The following is a 17053-nucleotide window of genomic DNA, read 5'->3' on the forward strand; positions in this document are numbered from 1 at the left end:
AGTGTGAGAGGCAGAGGAAAGTATAATTAAACATATTACCTTCACAGTTTCATAATTCAGCAGTGAGTCTATAGCAGCATTACCTGCATCATTATCTGCTTTGTTCATTTCTATTCTAAATCTAGTTCTGTAAGACAAAGATTTGCATAGGCATGAAATACCTGTTATAAAAGCATAACAATTTATAAATTTTATGTGGCTTCTAGGGAATAAATTACCTCCACCGTGTGACTGCAACTGTGAATGCTGTGTATGTACCAAGTGTTCCGAGGGTTACCAAAGCAAACTGAGCACCGCATTTGTAATACTAGAAAAGGAAGTCCAAAGAAGAAATGTGAAATAGTTATTGTTCTTGCCAAACAGTTTGTAATACACAACAGCAAATCTCAGTCAAAAGATTTTAACAAAAATATGGTGGCGGGAAGTTATGTATGTGAACGATGGGTGAAAAATCAAATACTTTAGAAAATCTACTTTAGGCAACAAGGGTAGAAAGTCAAACTGCACTTGCTACATCAACAGTACCATCAAATACTAATAGGAAGATAGTACAATAAGCCTAAAGAGGAATAAAAAATACATACATATATTTTTAACTATAAAAGGTGAAATTGCTAATCATTAGAGAAATGCAAATCAAAACCACAATGAGATATCATCTCAGATGAGTCAGAATGGCTATTATTAAAAAGTCAAAAAATAACAGATGTTTGTTGTCAAGGTTATGGAGAAAAGGGAACACTTATACGCTGCTAGTAGGAATGGAAATTAGTTCAGCCATTATGGGAAGCAGTTTGGACATTTCTCAAAGAACTTAAAACAGAATTACTATTTGATCAGCAATCCCATTACTGGGTACATATATTCAAAAGAACATAAATTATTCTGCCATAAAAACATATAAATGCATATGTTCACTGCAGCACTATTCACAACAGCAAAGACATGGATGGCAATCAATGGTGGACTAAATAAAGAAAATGTGGCCCATGTACACCATGGAATACTATGTAGCCATAAAAAACAAAATCATGTCCTTTGCAGCAACATGGATGCATCTGGAGACCATTATCCTAATCAAATTAACTCAGGAACAGAAAATCAAATACCACGTTCTCACTTATAAGTGGGGTACACACGGACACAACGAGGGAAATAGACACTGGGGCCTATTGAGGGTGGAGGGTGGCAGATGGGTGAGGGTCAAAAAACTACCTTTTAGGTACTATGCTCACTACCTGGTGATGAAATCATTTGTACACCAAACCCCAGTGACACATAATTTACCCATGTAACAAACTTGCACAGGTACCCCCTGAACCTAAAAGTTGAAACAGAGAAAAAAAAAAATAAAAGGTGAAATTGCCTAAAATGTTATGAATGGTGATGAGAAACCTAGATATTCTGAGCATATCAGTCCAATGCCATACATAAAAATCCCTGCTTAAAAAAAAACCTTGTAAGTACTAGTTGATGACTAATCTATGTGTAGAACTGAATAGTTATTTACAATAACAACATGATAAAGAATTTAAGCAGTCCATTGAAGCTTGTGGTAAAATAATTAAACTGCATAATGTTTCTGGCATCACAGAATTTTGCTTTCAAACCCATAGGCATGCAACAGTACAATAGCTTCAAATATTCAATTGCTACTAATATGAATTTAAGATAAAAGCTTGTTATGAAAAAATGTTTAACTTACCAAAACACCACTGACAAGCATCACTTCAAACATGATGGGAAGAAGATTAAATACCAAAGCACTCAGGACAAAACTGATACCCCTTGTTCCTCTGTCAATAGCCTTAGATAAAGCTCCCGTCTGTCTGCTCAGGTGAAAACCCAGATCCAGGTTGTGAAGATGAAGAAAGACATTTTTGGCTATTCTTCGGATTGAATTTTGGGCTACCTTGCCAAATACTGCATTTCGAACTTCGTTAAAAAAAGCAGCTCCGGCTCTTGATACACCATCTAACAATACATTCAAAAGAAAAAATAGGATGTAACAATATTAGAATCAAAGGAGTATAGAAATGACAAGCGTGCAGAAAATGTTTGTACAATGAATAATTCAGTGAATGAATATATCACAGAGTATTTACAATAAAAGAAACCTAGAAATAATCTAGCCTAATGAGTATTAACTTTTCTACTACTATGAATCCCTTCAGTGTTATTTCCTCTAGGTTTCAAATGTTAAAATATTTTTTTCCAAATAAAATACTTAAATAATAGCCCACATGGCATTATTGTGGATAAATGTGCGTATCTGTTGAGGATTTTTATCTAATTTAATCTTCCTAAATAACAAGTGATAAAATTGAGATCCTGAAAAATCAAGTGCCTTGACTAAAGGCATACCCTTACTAATGTCTCCCAAATCTCATAGTGTCCTTTCTAATGCATGGGACACACAGCATTTATATTCTGTTCTTTTCAAAATGTAGATTTGTGTTATTACTAATGAATACATTTTAATAAAGCATTTATGTACATATATATTGTTATTTAGCTATTTCCTATTTAATAGCTAACAATGCCAGCAAGAAAATAATTGACCTTTGTGGAAATGGATGTTACAAAAAGCCTAACTCCTAGAAGTGGTTGTTATGAATTTAATGTCTTATTTCATACTATTGTTTTCTAGAACTTGTAAAAATCCTAATGTTATCATGGAATTTTTTGAAAGTGTATCATACAGAACAGTTTTTAAAAACACATACAAAACATCTCACATAAAACAACAAACATCCAAAATGCTAAGCTGTGTTTGTACTGAAAAGGTCATCTGCTCAAATATGATGAAACCTCCTTGAAGAAAGTCAACACCTTTAGACAGATTAAAGAATCACACATACAGCCAATCAGAACTGCTGTTGCCATGGTTGCAACTGTATTTGGTGCATCACTCAGGTTCAGCATGTTTCCCGACATCTGGTTGAGGCTGTCTACAGCATATTTAAACATGAAGGGAACCACAATATTCATGGCCTAAAAACATAAAAACATCAATCACCCATTATATATCAAATACTTATTTATAAAAGTACAAATATTTACCTTAAATTAGTACTTAAGATAATGTTTACATATTTACCACTTACTGGTATTAGAGTGATTTTCCCCATTCATAAAGACAGTATCTTTGACATTGGGAGAGCTGTCATTTCAGGCTTCATACTTCACACTGCCATGTTAATATTCATTTATAAGCTATGTGAATTAGTCAAATGCTTCTGCTTCCATGAAATCATCCCAGGTCTGCCACTGAAAAATGCTGTCTCCATTATCTAAAATCCTACAAAGCTCATGACACTATGGCAAACTGTCTTACACTGTAGTTATTTGTGTATGTATTTCCCTTTCCTACTGGATCGCTGAGGGTCTGTGCCATTTTACTTTTTGTCCCACCCATGCTGAATATAATGCTCTTATACCACAGGCATTCAATAAATATTTTAAAAATAATTTGGTCACCAAAATAATGGTAAACTAAATTACACAGCAAACCGGATCACAAAAGCAGATGAATTACAAGTATATGTGGCTGATTCACCTTTGGAAAAAAACACTGATAAATCCATTTGTCCTACAGAAAGTTTCTTTGCTCCAATACCATATAAAACAAAGCCCAATTATTATCAAAACTAAGCTTTCAATAATGCACCTATTTCTCCATGAGAATACATCAAAATAAAACTTAAAAAGAAAATTAGGAGTATGATGTTTTCATATATTCAAGGCAAATGTTTCATCATTCACATTCTATATTTTCTGCAGTTATAGTATCCAAAACATCAACCATCATTTAGGAACAGAAAGTTTGTCAGATTCCCAAAGTTTCTTTGAAGAGATACACATTAATAACATGTGAAAACAATTCTATAAGCCTTAATAAAAACACTGAAATCCCAGATCTTGTTAATGCTCCATTATTATGCCATCTATCTTTCAAAGCTTAGGTATAACTGATAGAAGCTATGTAAGTCTTACCAAGATTCCAAGGTAAGGTATACAAGAGTCTTACCAACCAAGCAGGCATTCTAGTATTCAACAATATCATTAAAATACACAGCACATGTTGGGATGCTTTTAAGAATGTAACATTATGAAATAAACTACTTAAACATTAAGCTTTCTGACTTCCAAAATCTAATAGAAAATAGGGCAGGTCTCAAATAGTGTAAATTTCTCAATTCTGATTCCCTTGTAGCCATATAACCTCAGGTTTCTTGCTGCTGCTTTTTTTTTTTTTTTTTTTTTTGAGATCTCGCTCTGTTGTCCAGGCTGGAGTGCAGTGGTGAAATCTCGGCTCACTGCGACCTCCACCTCCTGGGTTCAAGCGATTCTCCTGCCTCAGCCTCCTGAGTAGCTGAGATTATAGGCATGCACCACCATGCCCAGCTAATTTTTGTATTTTTAGTAGAGACGGGGTTTCACCATGTTGGTCAGGCTGGTCTCAAACTCCTGACCTTGTGATCCGCTTGCCTCGGCCTCCCGGCCTCCCGAAGTGCTGAGATTACAGGTCTTGCTTCTTCTTGAAATGGTCTCCTCTCCCCTATCTACCTCATCACCCTTCAAAGCCCAATTTTTATACCATTTCTATCATAATGCCTTCTCTGAAATATGCAGCCAATTTGGCACTCTCCATTTTCTATCTTTTTGTTATAGTTTATACCACAATATTTATCACTTTTATGATATATTTCTGATTCATTTTGTATGTATATATGCATGGATATATTTCCATCTTTTTTTGTATAAATTTAAGAGGTACAACTGCAGTTCTGTTACATGGATATATTGCGTACTGGTGAGGTCTGGGCTTTTAGTGTATCTATCACCCAAATAATGTACAAACCTTTTGTGACAAAACTAACATTTACTGAACAACAGCTAGATGAATCATATATGGTGAAGGTAGGTACCTTTCACAAATGTGAGGGATGAAAGGAATAACAATTTTACAAAATAGATTTTATCTCTATAGTTGAGGAAACTCAGGTTCCATGAGGTTTAATGACTTGTCTGGTAAGCAGCAGAGCTAAGATTAAAATCCAGGTCTGACACTTGAAGTTAGAATTGTTTCCAGTATACCATAGCAGCTTATAAGGCAGGGACAATATATTTCACTTCTTTTGCACCCTAAAATGGATGCTCTCAAAGGCACTGTTTAAACCAGCTATAGTTGTGAAGTATATCAAAAGTAATTTAAATAAATTTGAGCAGATTCCAGGTTTTCCATTTAAGGATACATTCCCTCACCTGCAATCCAATACACTTTCCTCAGTAGGAGAAAAAGTGATAGTCACAGCTAGCATGCAATTCTCATAACTCACAGCCCATTATACCTTTTCCAAAGCTGTAGTGAATGATGCCTAAAACTAATGTATCACCGATAAAGTTGTGCAATTTTACTTCCTTGGAAATGTTTTTGGATTTGGTCAAACTAGAGAACATCCTTGTAAGTGTTCAGGACATGTGAGTGTCATCTGCACTGTGTTGTTAGTGGCAGAAAAAGGGCAGTTAGCACATGCAAAAAACATGGCACTACCTCTAATAACAACTGAATACTGTCAGTTTTCCCATACAAGTAATTTTAAAAAGGTAAGAAATATGCCATATATGTTAAAAAGGAAAGAAATACACCAAAGAAATAAGAAGGATATTACATGTAGATGTTTTTATTAATATATAGTGTGAGTTTTATTTGCCTTGTGATATTTTGGAGGTGGGAGTAGCAAACAGTGGTTTTCTCCAGTATGCTGCCTTTAGCAGAACTAGATTTAAACCATTCCAGGCAAATGAGAATCTTTTTAAAAAAAAAAAAAAACTTTTTTATTTTGAAATAATTATACTCATAGAAAGCTGCAAAAGTAGTATGTAGTACAAAGAGACCCAGGTACCCTTCACCCAGCATCTCCTAATGACATTGTATTTTGCTGTAGTTCAATATCAAAACCAGAAGGTTAACATCAGCACACTACTGTTAACTACTGGACTAGAGACCTCATTCAGTTTTTACCATCTTTTAGCCTGTATTCATGTGTATGTGTGTGTAGTATGTATGTGTCTGTTTGTGTGGTTCTATGCAATTTTATCGCACATTCAGATCTGTAACCAGCACCACAATCAAGATACAAAACTATTCCATCACCACAAGAGAAATCCATTATGCCACCACTTTGTATTCACCCCCGTTCTACCTGCCTCACCCCAGTCCCTTTACCCTGGCAACCACTAATTTGCTCTTGATCTCTACAGTTTACTCATCTTGAGAATATTCTAGAAATGGAATCATATAGTATATAACCTTTTAAGATCAGCTTTTGTTTTATTCAGCATAATGTGCTCAAAGTTTATCAAGACTGTTGCACATATCAATAGCTCATCATTTGCTATTACTAAGGATTATCCCATGGATGTACAAGAATTTATTCAACCAGTCACCCCGAAGGATATTTTGGTTGTTTCTAGCTTAAGGCTACTATGAGTAAAGATGTTATCAACATTCTCATACAGGTGGATATAAGTTTCCATTCATCTGGGAAAAGACCCAAGAGTCCAATTGCTAAGTCATATGGCATCTCCATGCTGACCTTACTAAGAAACTGCCACACTCTTTCTAGAGTTGCTGTATCATTCTATTTTACATTTCTGAGACAGAGTCTCACTCTGTTGCCCAGGATGGAGTGCAGTGGCATGATCTCATCTCAGTGCAACCTCCACCTCCCGAGTTCAAGCAATTCTTCTGCCTTTGCCTCCTGAGTAGCTGGGACTACAAGTGCACGCCACCACACCTAGCTAATTTTTGTATTTTCGGTAGAGACGGGGTTTCACCACGTTGGCCCAGGCTGGTCTCAAACTCCTGGGCTCAAGTGATCTGCCTGCCTTGGCCGCCCAAAGTGCTGGGATTATGGGTGTGAGCCACCACAACTGGCCTGCTGTATCATTTTATAATAACCAACAAAGTATGAGTGACTCGGTTCTTCTGCATCCTCACAAACATTTGGTATTATCATTTTTTTTTTTAATTTCAAAATTGTTCCAATAGGTGCATATTGTTACCTCATTGATGTTGAACACTTTTTAATGTGCTTATTTGCAATCTATATCTTCTCTTTGGTGAAATATCTGTTCATGCCTTTTGTGCATTTTATAATTGGATTGTTTGTTTTTCTGCTGTTGAGTTTTAAGGGTTCTTTATATATTCTAAGTATAAGGCCTTTGTTGGATATGTGGTTTGCAAATATTTTTGCCCAGTCTACTGCCTTTTATTCTACTCAGGAGTCTAACTTCTCACTCCATTCAGCAGCAATGAGAAATCCCTTCTGCCAGGAGTCAATAGAGGTCCAAGTAGGAACCCAGATTCTCATCTCCACCCACAGTAATGAGGCAGCACCCCTGCTCCAGTGAAGTGGTGTCACAGGAGGCCTGCTAAACAGAAGATATACATAAGATTCAGAGTCTAATAATACTCTACATGTCCAGGTTTCGATTTAAAAAATCATATCAAGAACCAATAAGATATCAATTTGATTAAGACAATACAATCAATAGACACTAACATCAGGATGATACAAACATTACAACTATCTGAAAGATTTCAGAGTAGCCATCATAAAAGTGCTTCAAGGAATATTTATGAACATGCTTGAAATAAGTGAAAAAATAGAAGTCTCAGGAAATAAAGGATATAAAGAACCAAATAAAAAATACAGAACTGAAAAATAGAATAACTAACATATAAAAACTCAATGGATGGGCTCCAGGGCAAAATGGAGAAGACAGAGGCAAGTATTAATGAACCTGAAGATAGAACAATAATTAGGAGTACAATGCTTTCATATAGTCAAGGCAAATGTTTAATCATTCATATTCTACATTTTCTGCAATTATAGCATGAAAAACATCAACCGTTACTTAGGAACAGGAAGTTTGTCAGACTGCCAAAGTTTTTCTGAAGAAACTAAATTGATGCACATTAATAATATGTGAAAACAATTCTATCAGGCTTAACAAAAACACTGAAATCCCAGCTCTTCTTAATGTTCCATTATTATGCCATCCATATTTGTTAAGTTTAGCTACAACTGATAGAAGCTATGTAAGTCTTACCAATCAAGATTTCAAGGTAAGGTATACAAGAGTCTTAGCAACCAAGCAGATGTTCTAGTAGTCAACAATATCATTAAAATACACAGCAGATGTTGGGATGCTACCTAAGCTTAACAACGGGGAGAAAATAGACTAAAGAAAAAAAAAAGCCAAAACCGAGTCTCAGGGACCTATGGAGCTGTAACAAAACACTTATCATCCTTTATTGAATCCCAGAAGGATAGCAGAAGAGTGTGGGGCACAAAAAAGTACCAACGAAATAATGGCTGAAAATTTCCCAAATTTGGCAAAAGACATAAACCTATAATTTCAAGAAGCTGAGCAACCCAAATGTGGATAAACCCAAAGAAATTCACACCAAGACACATCATAATTAAACTTATGAAAGCTAAAGACAGAGAAAAATATCTTAAAATCAGCTAGATAAAAACGTTATGTATAAGGGAAAAACAATATTAAGACAGCAGATTTCCACAGAGGCCAGCAGTAAGTGGGACAACATTTTTCAAGTGGTAAAAGAAAAGAACTGTCAACCTAGTATGGTACACTGGGCAAAATTAATCTTTGCGAATGAAGGGAATATCAAGACATTTTCAGATTAAGGAGCACTAAGAGAATTAGTTACCAGAAGGCCTGCTTTAAAAGAATTGCTACAGAAAATTCTTCATAAAACAAGAAATGAAAGCAGAAGGAAACCTGGAATATCAGGAATGAAGGATGAGCAATGGAAATGGCAAATATCTGTGTAAATATAATAACCTATTCTTAAGTTCCTTAAAAATATGTTTGATAGTTAAAAGCAAAATTTACATTTGTCCAGAAAGATTCCACAGAATAAGAAAAAAGATCACTGACTGATGGGGTTTACAGTATTAAAGATATATGAAACAATGGTAAATATAAAGGGGGAAGGTAAGGGAACTTACAGAGTAGTAAGTTTTTACATTTCATTTGAAGTAGTAAAATACTGACTCTAAGCAGACTGTGAAAAGTTACTTATGCATACTATAATTTCTAGAGTAACCACTACAAAATTATATAAAGAGATAAACTAAAACACATAGTAGATAAATTAAAATGGGATAGTAAAATCTGTTCAAATAACATAAAAGGTGACAGTAAAGGTAAAACCAAGTAACAAAATAAATTTATCAGAAAACAAATAATAAAATGGTAGACTGAAATCCAAATATATAAATGATACCAATATTATTATCAATATATTACAATGATCAACAAAAATCAATAATTACTAATATATCAACATATTAGCAATGAACAGTTAGAAACCAAAATTTAAAAAAGAAAATTACTCACATTGTCCTCATCAAATAAAAAAAATTCTTAAGTATAAATCTAACTCAAGGTCTTAACCTACAGCACTACTGACAGTTTGGGTTCCATAATTCTTTCTTGCGGGAAGAGCTATTCTGTGCATTGTACGATGTTTCACAGTGTCCTTAACCTCTACCCAATACATGCCAGTAGCATACCCCACCCCCTCTAGTTGTGACCTATAAAAATGTCTCTAGACATTGCGTAATGTCCTCTTGGGGTCAAAATCACCCCTGGGTGGGAACCACTGGGATAATCAAACATGTGTCAGGTCTGTATGCTGAAAGCTATCAATGCTGATGAAATAAATCAAATAAAAGCTAAATAAATGGAGAAACATACTACATTCATCCAATGGAAGACACGACCTAGTAAGGAGGTCAATTCTACCCAAATTGGTCTACATTTTTAATAAAATTTCATTTAAAATATCATCAGGCTTCTTTGATAGAAGAGCTTTAATAGCTATAGAAAAGTTTATTCTAAAATTTATATGCAGAGTCAAAAAAAACTGGAATAGCAAAAAACAAATTTGAAAAGAAGGGAAGAAAGTTGGAAGAATCATCCTACCTGGCTTTAAAACTTACTATAAAACTAAAAAATATATACATATATTTTATATATATATGATATATATATATATATATATATATATCAAATATGAAAATAGTGTGGTACTGGTGAATGCAGAAACACAAACATCAATGAAACAGAATAGATTCCAGAAAAACATCCCATATATAATCATTATGGAGAAAGAATAATGGCTCCCCAAAGATACTCATGTACCAATTTCCAGAACCTATAAAGATGATACCTTACATAGCAAAATGAACTTTGCAGATGTGATTAAGCTGAAGAACATGATTATGTTCTTTATCTTCGATTATTTGGGTGGGCCAAATCTAATTATAGGAGTACTTATAAGAGAGAGGCAGGAGAGTCAAAGTTGAGAGAAGATAAGACGAAGGGAAGCAAAAGGGTCAGAGTCAGAGAGAGACTGAACATGCTGTTGATGCTGAAGATGGAGTAAGAGGCCCTGAGCCAAGGAATGTAGGTGAACTCTAGAAGCAGGAAAAGGCAAGGAAATAGATTTTCCTCAAGAGTTTCTGGAGGGAGCACAACCATGCCAAATATCTTTATTTCGATCCAGTGAAACCTAATTTTGGATTTCTGACCTCCAGAAATGTAACATAACAAATTTGCAGTGTTTTCAGCTACTATGTTTGCGATAATCTGTTATAGCAGTAATAGGATACAAAGCAAACTGAATGGGGAAAGGATAGCCTTGGTGTTGGAACAATTGGAAAAAAATTTAATTTCTACCTAAACCTCATACAGGAATTCAAAATGTAGCACTTTAGTTCAGTACATACTTATTTTTTAAAAAACATGGCACAGATCTAAATGTAAAAGAGAAAAATATATAAAAACATTTAGAGGAAAACAAAAGAGAAAATCTTAATGAACTTTAGTTAGGCAAATAGTTATTAGACATGACAACAAAAGCATAATCCATAAAGGAAAAAAATAATAAACTGAAATTCATCAAAATTAAAAACATTTGTTCTACATAAAATACTACTAAGGGGATTAAAAAACAAGCTACAGACTGGGAGAATATATCTGCAAATCATGTATCTGATAAAGGTTTCATATCAAAATATATAAAGAATTCACTAAAGTTGAGAGGAAAAACAAACAGCCCAATTAAAAAATGGACAAAATGCTTAAACAGACACTTCACAAAAGGAAGAACCACAAATGTAAACTAAATACACACAAAGCTGCTTAATATCTCAGGCCTTAAGAGAAATGTAAATTAAAACCACAAGATACCACCATTCACCTGACAATACCTAGTGTTGACAAAGAAGCAAAGCAATAGGAACTCTTTCATACACTGCTGGTGGGAATACAAAGAGAACCACTCTGGAAAACAGCTTGGCAGTTTCTTATTGAGTTGAACATGTGTTTAGTATGACCTAGCATTCCACTCTTAAGTGTTTATTCTAGAAGTATGGAAACTCAGGTTCACACAAAAACCTGTGTCTGAATGTTTAAAGCAGCTCTAGTTATAATCTATAATCACTAAAAAGTGGAAAGAACCCAATGTTGTTGAATGGGTGAATGGACAAACTCTGTTTTATCCATACCATGGAATACTACTTGACAATGAAAAGAAACAAACTGGTATATCCAGTAACATGGATGAATGACCAAGACGTCATGCTGAGTGTGAGAAATCAGCTCAAAAGGTTATATACTACATGATTCCATTTATATGGCATACTCAAAATGAGAAAACTATAGTGATAGAGGACAAATCAATGTTTCCCAGCAGCTAAAGGTCTGGATAGGGTATGACTAAAAAGAGGTAACACAAGGGAGATTTTTGGGGTGATAGCACTTGTCTGTATTCTGACTGTGGTGGTAATTATGTGAATATACACGTGTTAAAAATTATGGAACTGTATACTAAAAAGAGTGCATTTCATTGAATGTACATTAAAATTAAAAGAAATAAAGCCAGCATCACAGCACAGACCTGGCTCGTCTGGGGGCAGGAAATGTCTAAAAATAAGGCTGAATCACAGTGTATTTCAATAAAAATCAACCCAATATGAAGTTTCATACCCTGTTACTTTTTAAAAATTAAAAAACTGGTTATATTTACAAGATTGTAATCTTGTGACAAAAGGTATATTTAATCTGACTGCAATGTGCACACTAAGTACACGAGAAATAAAGGAACTTTTAATTTATTTATTTATATTTTTTGAGATGGAATCACCTCTGTCACCTAGGCTGGAGTGCAGTGGGGTGATCTCAGCTAAATGCAAGTACCGCCTCCCATGTTCAAGTGATTCTCGTGCCTCAGCCTCCCAAGTAGCTGGGACTACAGGCACGCACCACCATGTCAAGCTAATTTTTGTATTTTTAGTAGAGATGGGGTTTCACCATGTTGGCCAGGCAGGTCTCAAACTCCTGGCCTCAAGTGATCTGCCTGCCTCGGCCTCCCAAAGAGCTGAGATTACAGGCATAAGCCACCATGCCCAGCCTCAGGAACTTATAAAACATTTTTCTTTCTTAGATCAAAAATTTAAATCATATAAATAATCTGCTAGGCTCTTGAATTATCAGAGACTGGTATATCATTACAAAATGGTATTCATTTAATTTTTAGCACAAAACTATACAATTTGGGATAGTAATTGAAGAACAGTGTTAAGTAAAAAGTAAAATTGCCATAAAGGACTACCGAAAGTATGCTGTATCTACATGGTGCCAAAATTACTGGTCAATATAGTCAGTTTGCTGAGGACCTCAAGTTCCAGATTTAATTATCACTTTTCCCATTATGATTATGACTAGTCATCTGAGGAACCCAATTCTTTCAGACTTTTTAATATCTAAACTCCTCAAAAAATTTACCTCTTTCAGAGTGGACTCTGTTAACTAAGGGCTTTATGAGCAGTGCTGCCAAGAAGTCCCCAATATATCTAAACAAGTAAAAAAGCATTTTGTTCCTTTAATTGCTTCTCTATTCACAAAAGAATCAGGAGAGAAAAAAATAAAGACCAAGAGCACTAAAGAGGGATTTGACTAGCAAGGCAAGACAAAGATAAGAGAAAACTGGTCAAGGTAAGGTAGTAGATCGGCATGAATTATTTTCCAAGCACTGGTCACGAGGCCCCACCAAACAAACAGGATCTGAGCAAAACAGAATGCAGCAAAGAAACCAGCCAAAACCAGCTAGAACCAAGATGGTGACTAAAACGACCTCTAGTTGCCCTCATTGTTCATTACACACTAATTACAATGCATTATCATGCTAAAAGCAATTCCCACCAGCACCATCACAATTTACAAATGCCATGGCAACTCCTGGAAGTTGCTTTATATGGCTTAAAAGGAGGAGGAATCCTTAGTTCCAGGAACTCCTCATCCCTTTTCCAGGAAATTCATGAATAACCCACCCCTTATTTCACAACTAATCAAGGAATAGCCATATAGCTAACCAGAAATCCACAAGGGCTGCTGCTGCTACTCTGTCTATGGAGCAACCATTTTTCTGTACTCTGTTGCTCTAATAACCTTGCTTTCACTTTGCTGTCAGCTCACTCTTGAATTCTTTCCTGCACGAAGCCAAGAACCCTCCCAGGCTAAGCCCCAATTTTGGGGTTTGCCTGCATTAAGGGTACTCAGACAATTTGTAAAGATTATCAGGGTAGTGGTAGAATCCTCACAGAACTGAAGTTTCTATTCTCATTAAAGGAAAAATATCAAACAACAACAAAGCAGTTATGTAAGTTGATCAAATAGAAATTATTTTATATTATATACATTATTAATTCATGAAAATTAGGCCTAGGCAATAAAGGAAATGTCATTAAAGATTTCCACTGCATCACCAAAATAATTCTGGCTTGTATATAAAGTTTGCTCTGGGCATCAAAGAGTAACCTCAACAGAAAACAGCCTATTTAATCCAATCCTTGCATCATAGCTGAATATGGATTCTGAGAAAGTAAAGCAAGAGTTATGACTAATCTATATGAATAACAGACACACAGAAGACTCCATATGCAAGACTGTTACATAATGTAATATTTGTAAGTAATCTGTTGTTTTTACCTAATAGTTTGAAAGTATAAGCATGACAAAGCTATGACACAGAAAGGGACTATATGTCATTGTCATTTTAAATAACAGACATCTAAAAGCTAGAGATCATAATATCCGTAAAACAAACTTGTTTTACCTTATTTCATGGCTGAAGCACACAGAACCGAAAGCAAATTAAAGAATATGAAAGAGCAATTGACTTGTAGTCTCAACACCACTAATCTAATCTAAGAGATAAATCCTCTTATCTAAATCCTCTAGCAGATAAAACATTTAGAGGGGAAAAGTAAATCACACTGATATTTAATGAACAACCTCAACGTAACTAGTAGAAGTTACATGATATGTGAACCTGATTCATTAAAATTTTTTGTTGATATGGCCTTATCCCCTAAAATTTGTCTGGCCCCGTTTAGCAGGTTCTAGAGGAAATTCTAGCCTCTGACACCTACAGCTACAACTAACATTAAAGACAGCCAACTCCTAGCCAGATAAACATAAAATCTCACATTAAAGCATATTTACCTCAGTACATTTTACCTAATGCATTGTCTAGCTTTCAAAAAAATCACAAGGCATGCCAAAAGGCAAAGAAGAATCTAAACAGACAAAGTAAACATTGGAACCAGACTCACATACGGCAGAGATTTTAGAATTATAAGACGAGGAATTTAAAATGCCAAAGGCTCTAATGGAAAAAGCAGACAGCATGCAAGAAAAGATGGGTAATATAAACAAAGAGAGGGGAATCTCTAAGAAATAATCAAAAGGTTATGCAAGAAATCAAAAACACTCTAACGGAAATGACGAATGTCTTTGATAGGCTCATCAGTAGACAGGACACAAAATAGAAAAGAATCAGTGAGCCTGAAGACGTATGTCAGTGAAAACTTCACAAAGTGAAAAGTAAAGAACAAAATGAATTTAAAATGGAAAAGAATATACAAGAAATATGGGAGAATTACAAAAGGTGTAACATACCACAAGGAAAAGGGAAAAGGAACAGAAAAAATAATTGAAATAATAAAGGCTAAGAATTTTCTAAAATTAACGACAACACCAAACCACAGATCCAGGAAAGCTTAGAGAACACCAAGTAGAAAAAAACAAAACAAAACAAAACAAATAAAACACAACAACAACAAAAAACTCCCAAAAGGTACAGCCTGGCATATCATATTCAAACTACAAAAATCAAAGACAAAAATAATCTTAAAAGAAGCCAGGGGAATCCCCTATAAAGGAACAAGAATAAAAATAGCAGTGAATGCAAGCAAGAACAGAGTGGAGTGAAATATTTAAACTGTTGAAAAAAACAATCCACCAACCTAGAATTCTGCACCTAGTGAAACTGTCCTTTACAAGTGAGGGAAAAATATATACTCTCTACAAAAGCAAAAATTGAGGAAATTTGTTGCTAGTACATGGATCTTGCAAGAACTGTTTTTAAAAAAAGTTTTCCAGAGAGAATGGAAATGACATTGGTCAAAATCTCAGATTTACATTTAATAGGGAAGCAATGTTAGAGAAGAAATTAGTGTAAAATAAAATAATTTATTTTTATTCTTAATTGATCTAACAGGTAAGTTTCTTCAAAATAATAACAGCAACAATGTATTGGGTAATTAAAGCTTATAAATAGGTGAAATGAATCACAGCAGTGTGTAAGTGATAGGGGGAATGAATTGGGAATACTGTTATGTGCACCACTCTCATGAAGCAGTAACAGTGTTATATTAAAGTGGAATTAGACTGCCTATAAATGTATAATGCAAACTCTATGGCAACCACTTAAAAATTGAAAAGTATAATTGGAAAGTTAAATGATTAGAAAAAACAAAATAATATAAACTGTTTAATTAAAGCCAGAGAAGGAAGAAAAAGATTGAAGAAAAAGTAAAATAAAAGCAAAAACCAAAGAAGAAAGGCAATGAACAGAAAACAGTTACATATATGGTCAATATTAATCCAATAATATCAGTTAATCTTTTAAATATGAATAGTCTATACCAATTAAAACATCATGCCTGGATCTGATGGCATTAAAAAAAACCCAGATTGTCAGAATGGATTTTTAAAAGATGATCCAACTACAGATCCCATTTTAAATATAAAGACATAATGAATTATATGTAAACGGATGAAGAAATATATATCATCTTATCAAAGCTAAGCTGGAGTAACTATATTAATTTCAGATAAAACACACTTCAGATCAAGGAAAATTAACAGGAAACAAGAATAAAAGAGGGGCATTACATAATGATAAAGAGGTCAATTCTCCAAAAAGATATAACATTCCTTAATTGTGTATGCACCTAACAACAAAATATCAAAATGCATGGGGCAAAAACTGATAGAATGGCAAGGAAAAATAGATGCATCCTCTATTATATCTAAATGACACCTATAGGATACTTCATCCAACAAGAGCAGAATACATATTCTTCTCAAACTTGCACAGATCATTCACCAAGATAAATGACACTCTGGGCCATAAAACACACCTTTACAAATTTTTAAAAATACACATCGCATGAAGTATGCCCTAGGCAAAATGGAATTGAATTAGAAATCACTAACAGAATGACAGTAGGCATATCCCAACGATTAAACAACATGCTTTTAAATAACACGTGGGTCAAAGACTAAAGAGAAATCTAAAAATATTTTGAACTAAATAAAGATGGAAGATATAATGTATCAAAATTTGTGGGATGCAGCAAAAGCAGCACTTAAAAAGAAATTTATAGCACTGAATGCAAATATTAGAAAAGAAAGACCTAAGATGAATAATCTAAGTTTCCATCTTGGGAAAATAAAAAAAAAAGTGCGAATTAAATCCAAAGTAAGCAGAAGAATAAAAATTGGGGCAGAAATCAATGAAATTGAAAAAAGGAAATCAACAAAACCAAAAGCTGGCTCTTGGAAAAGAGCAATAAAATTGCTAAGTCTCTAGTCAGGCTAA

At 34.4% G+C, this 17053-nt stretch overlaps 1 protein-coding gene across 8 annotated transcripts in view; it reads right to left on the minus strand.

The window, feature by feature from the left end:
* The window catches only part of ABCB7 (ATP binding cassette subfamily B member 7), a 113112-nt gene that overhangs the window by 21295 nt on the left and 74764 nt on the right, over window positions 1–17053 (minus strand). For 6 of the 8 annotated variants that reach the window (XM_077989446.1, XM_077989448.1, XM_015127702.3 and 3 more), the window contains 4 exons: window positions 2862–2994; window positions 1706–1974; window positions 219–307; window positions 40–127 (listed from right to left, as the gene is read on the minus strand). In XM_077989446.1, coding sequence (XP_077845572.1) covers window positions 40–127; window positions 219–307; window positions 1706–1974; window positions 2862–2994 — 579 coding nt within the window. The remainder of the gene's footprint in view (window positions 1–39; window positions 128–218; window positions 308–1705; window positions 1975–2861; window positions 2995–17053) is intronic. The other 2 variants (XM_077989450.1, XM_077989449.1) reach the window with 1 other exon arrangement.

The sequence above is a fragment of the Macaca mulatta genome, chromosome X (genome assembly GCF_049350105.2).
Source record: "Macaca mulatta isolate MMU2019108-1 chromosome X, T2T-MMU8v2.0, whole genome shotgun sequence".
NCBI lineage: Eukaryota > Metazoa > Chordata > Mammalia > Primates > Cercopithecidae > Macaca > Macaca mulatta.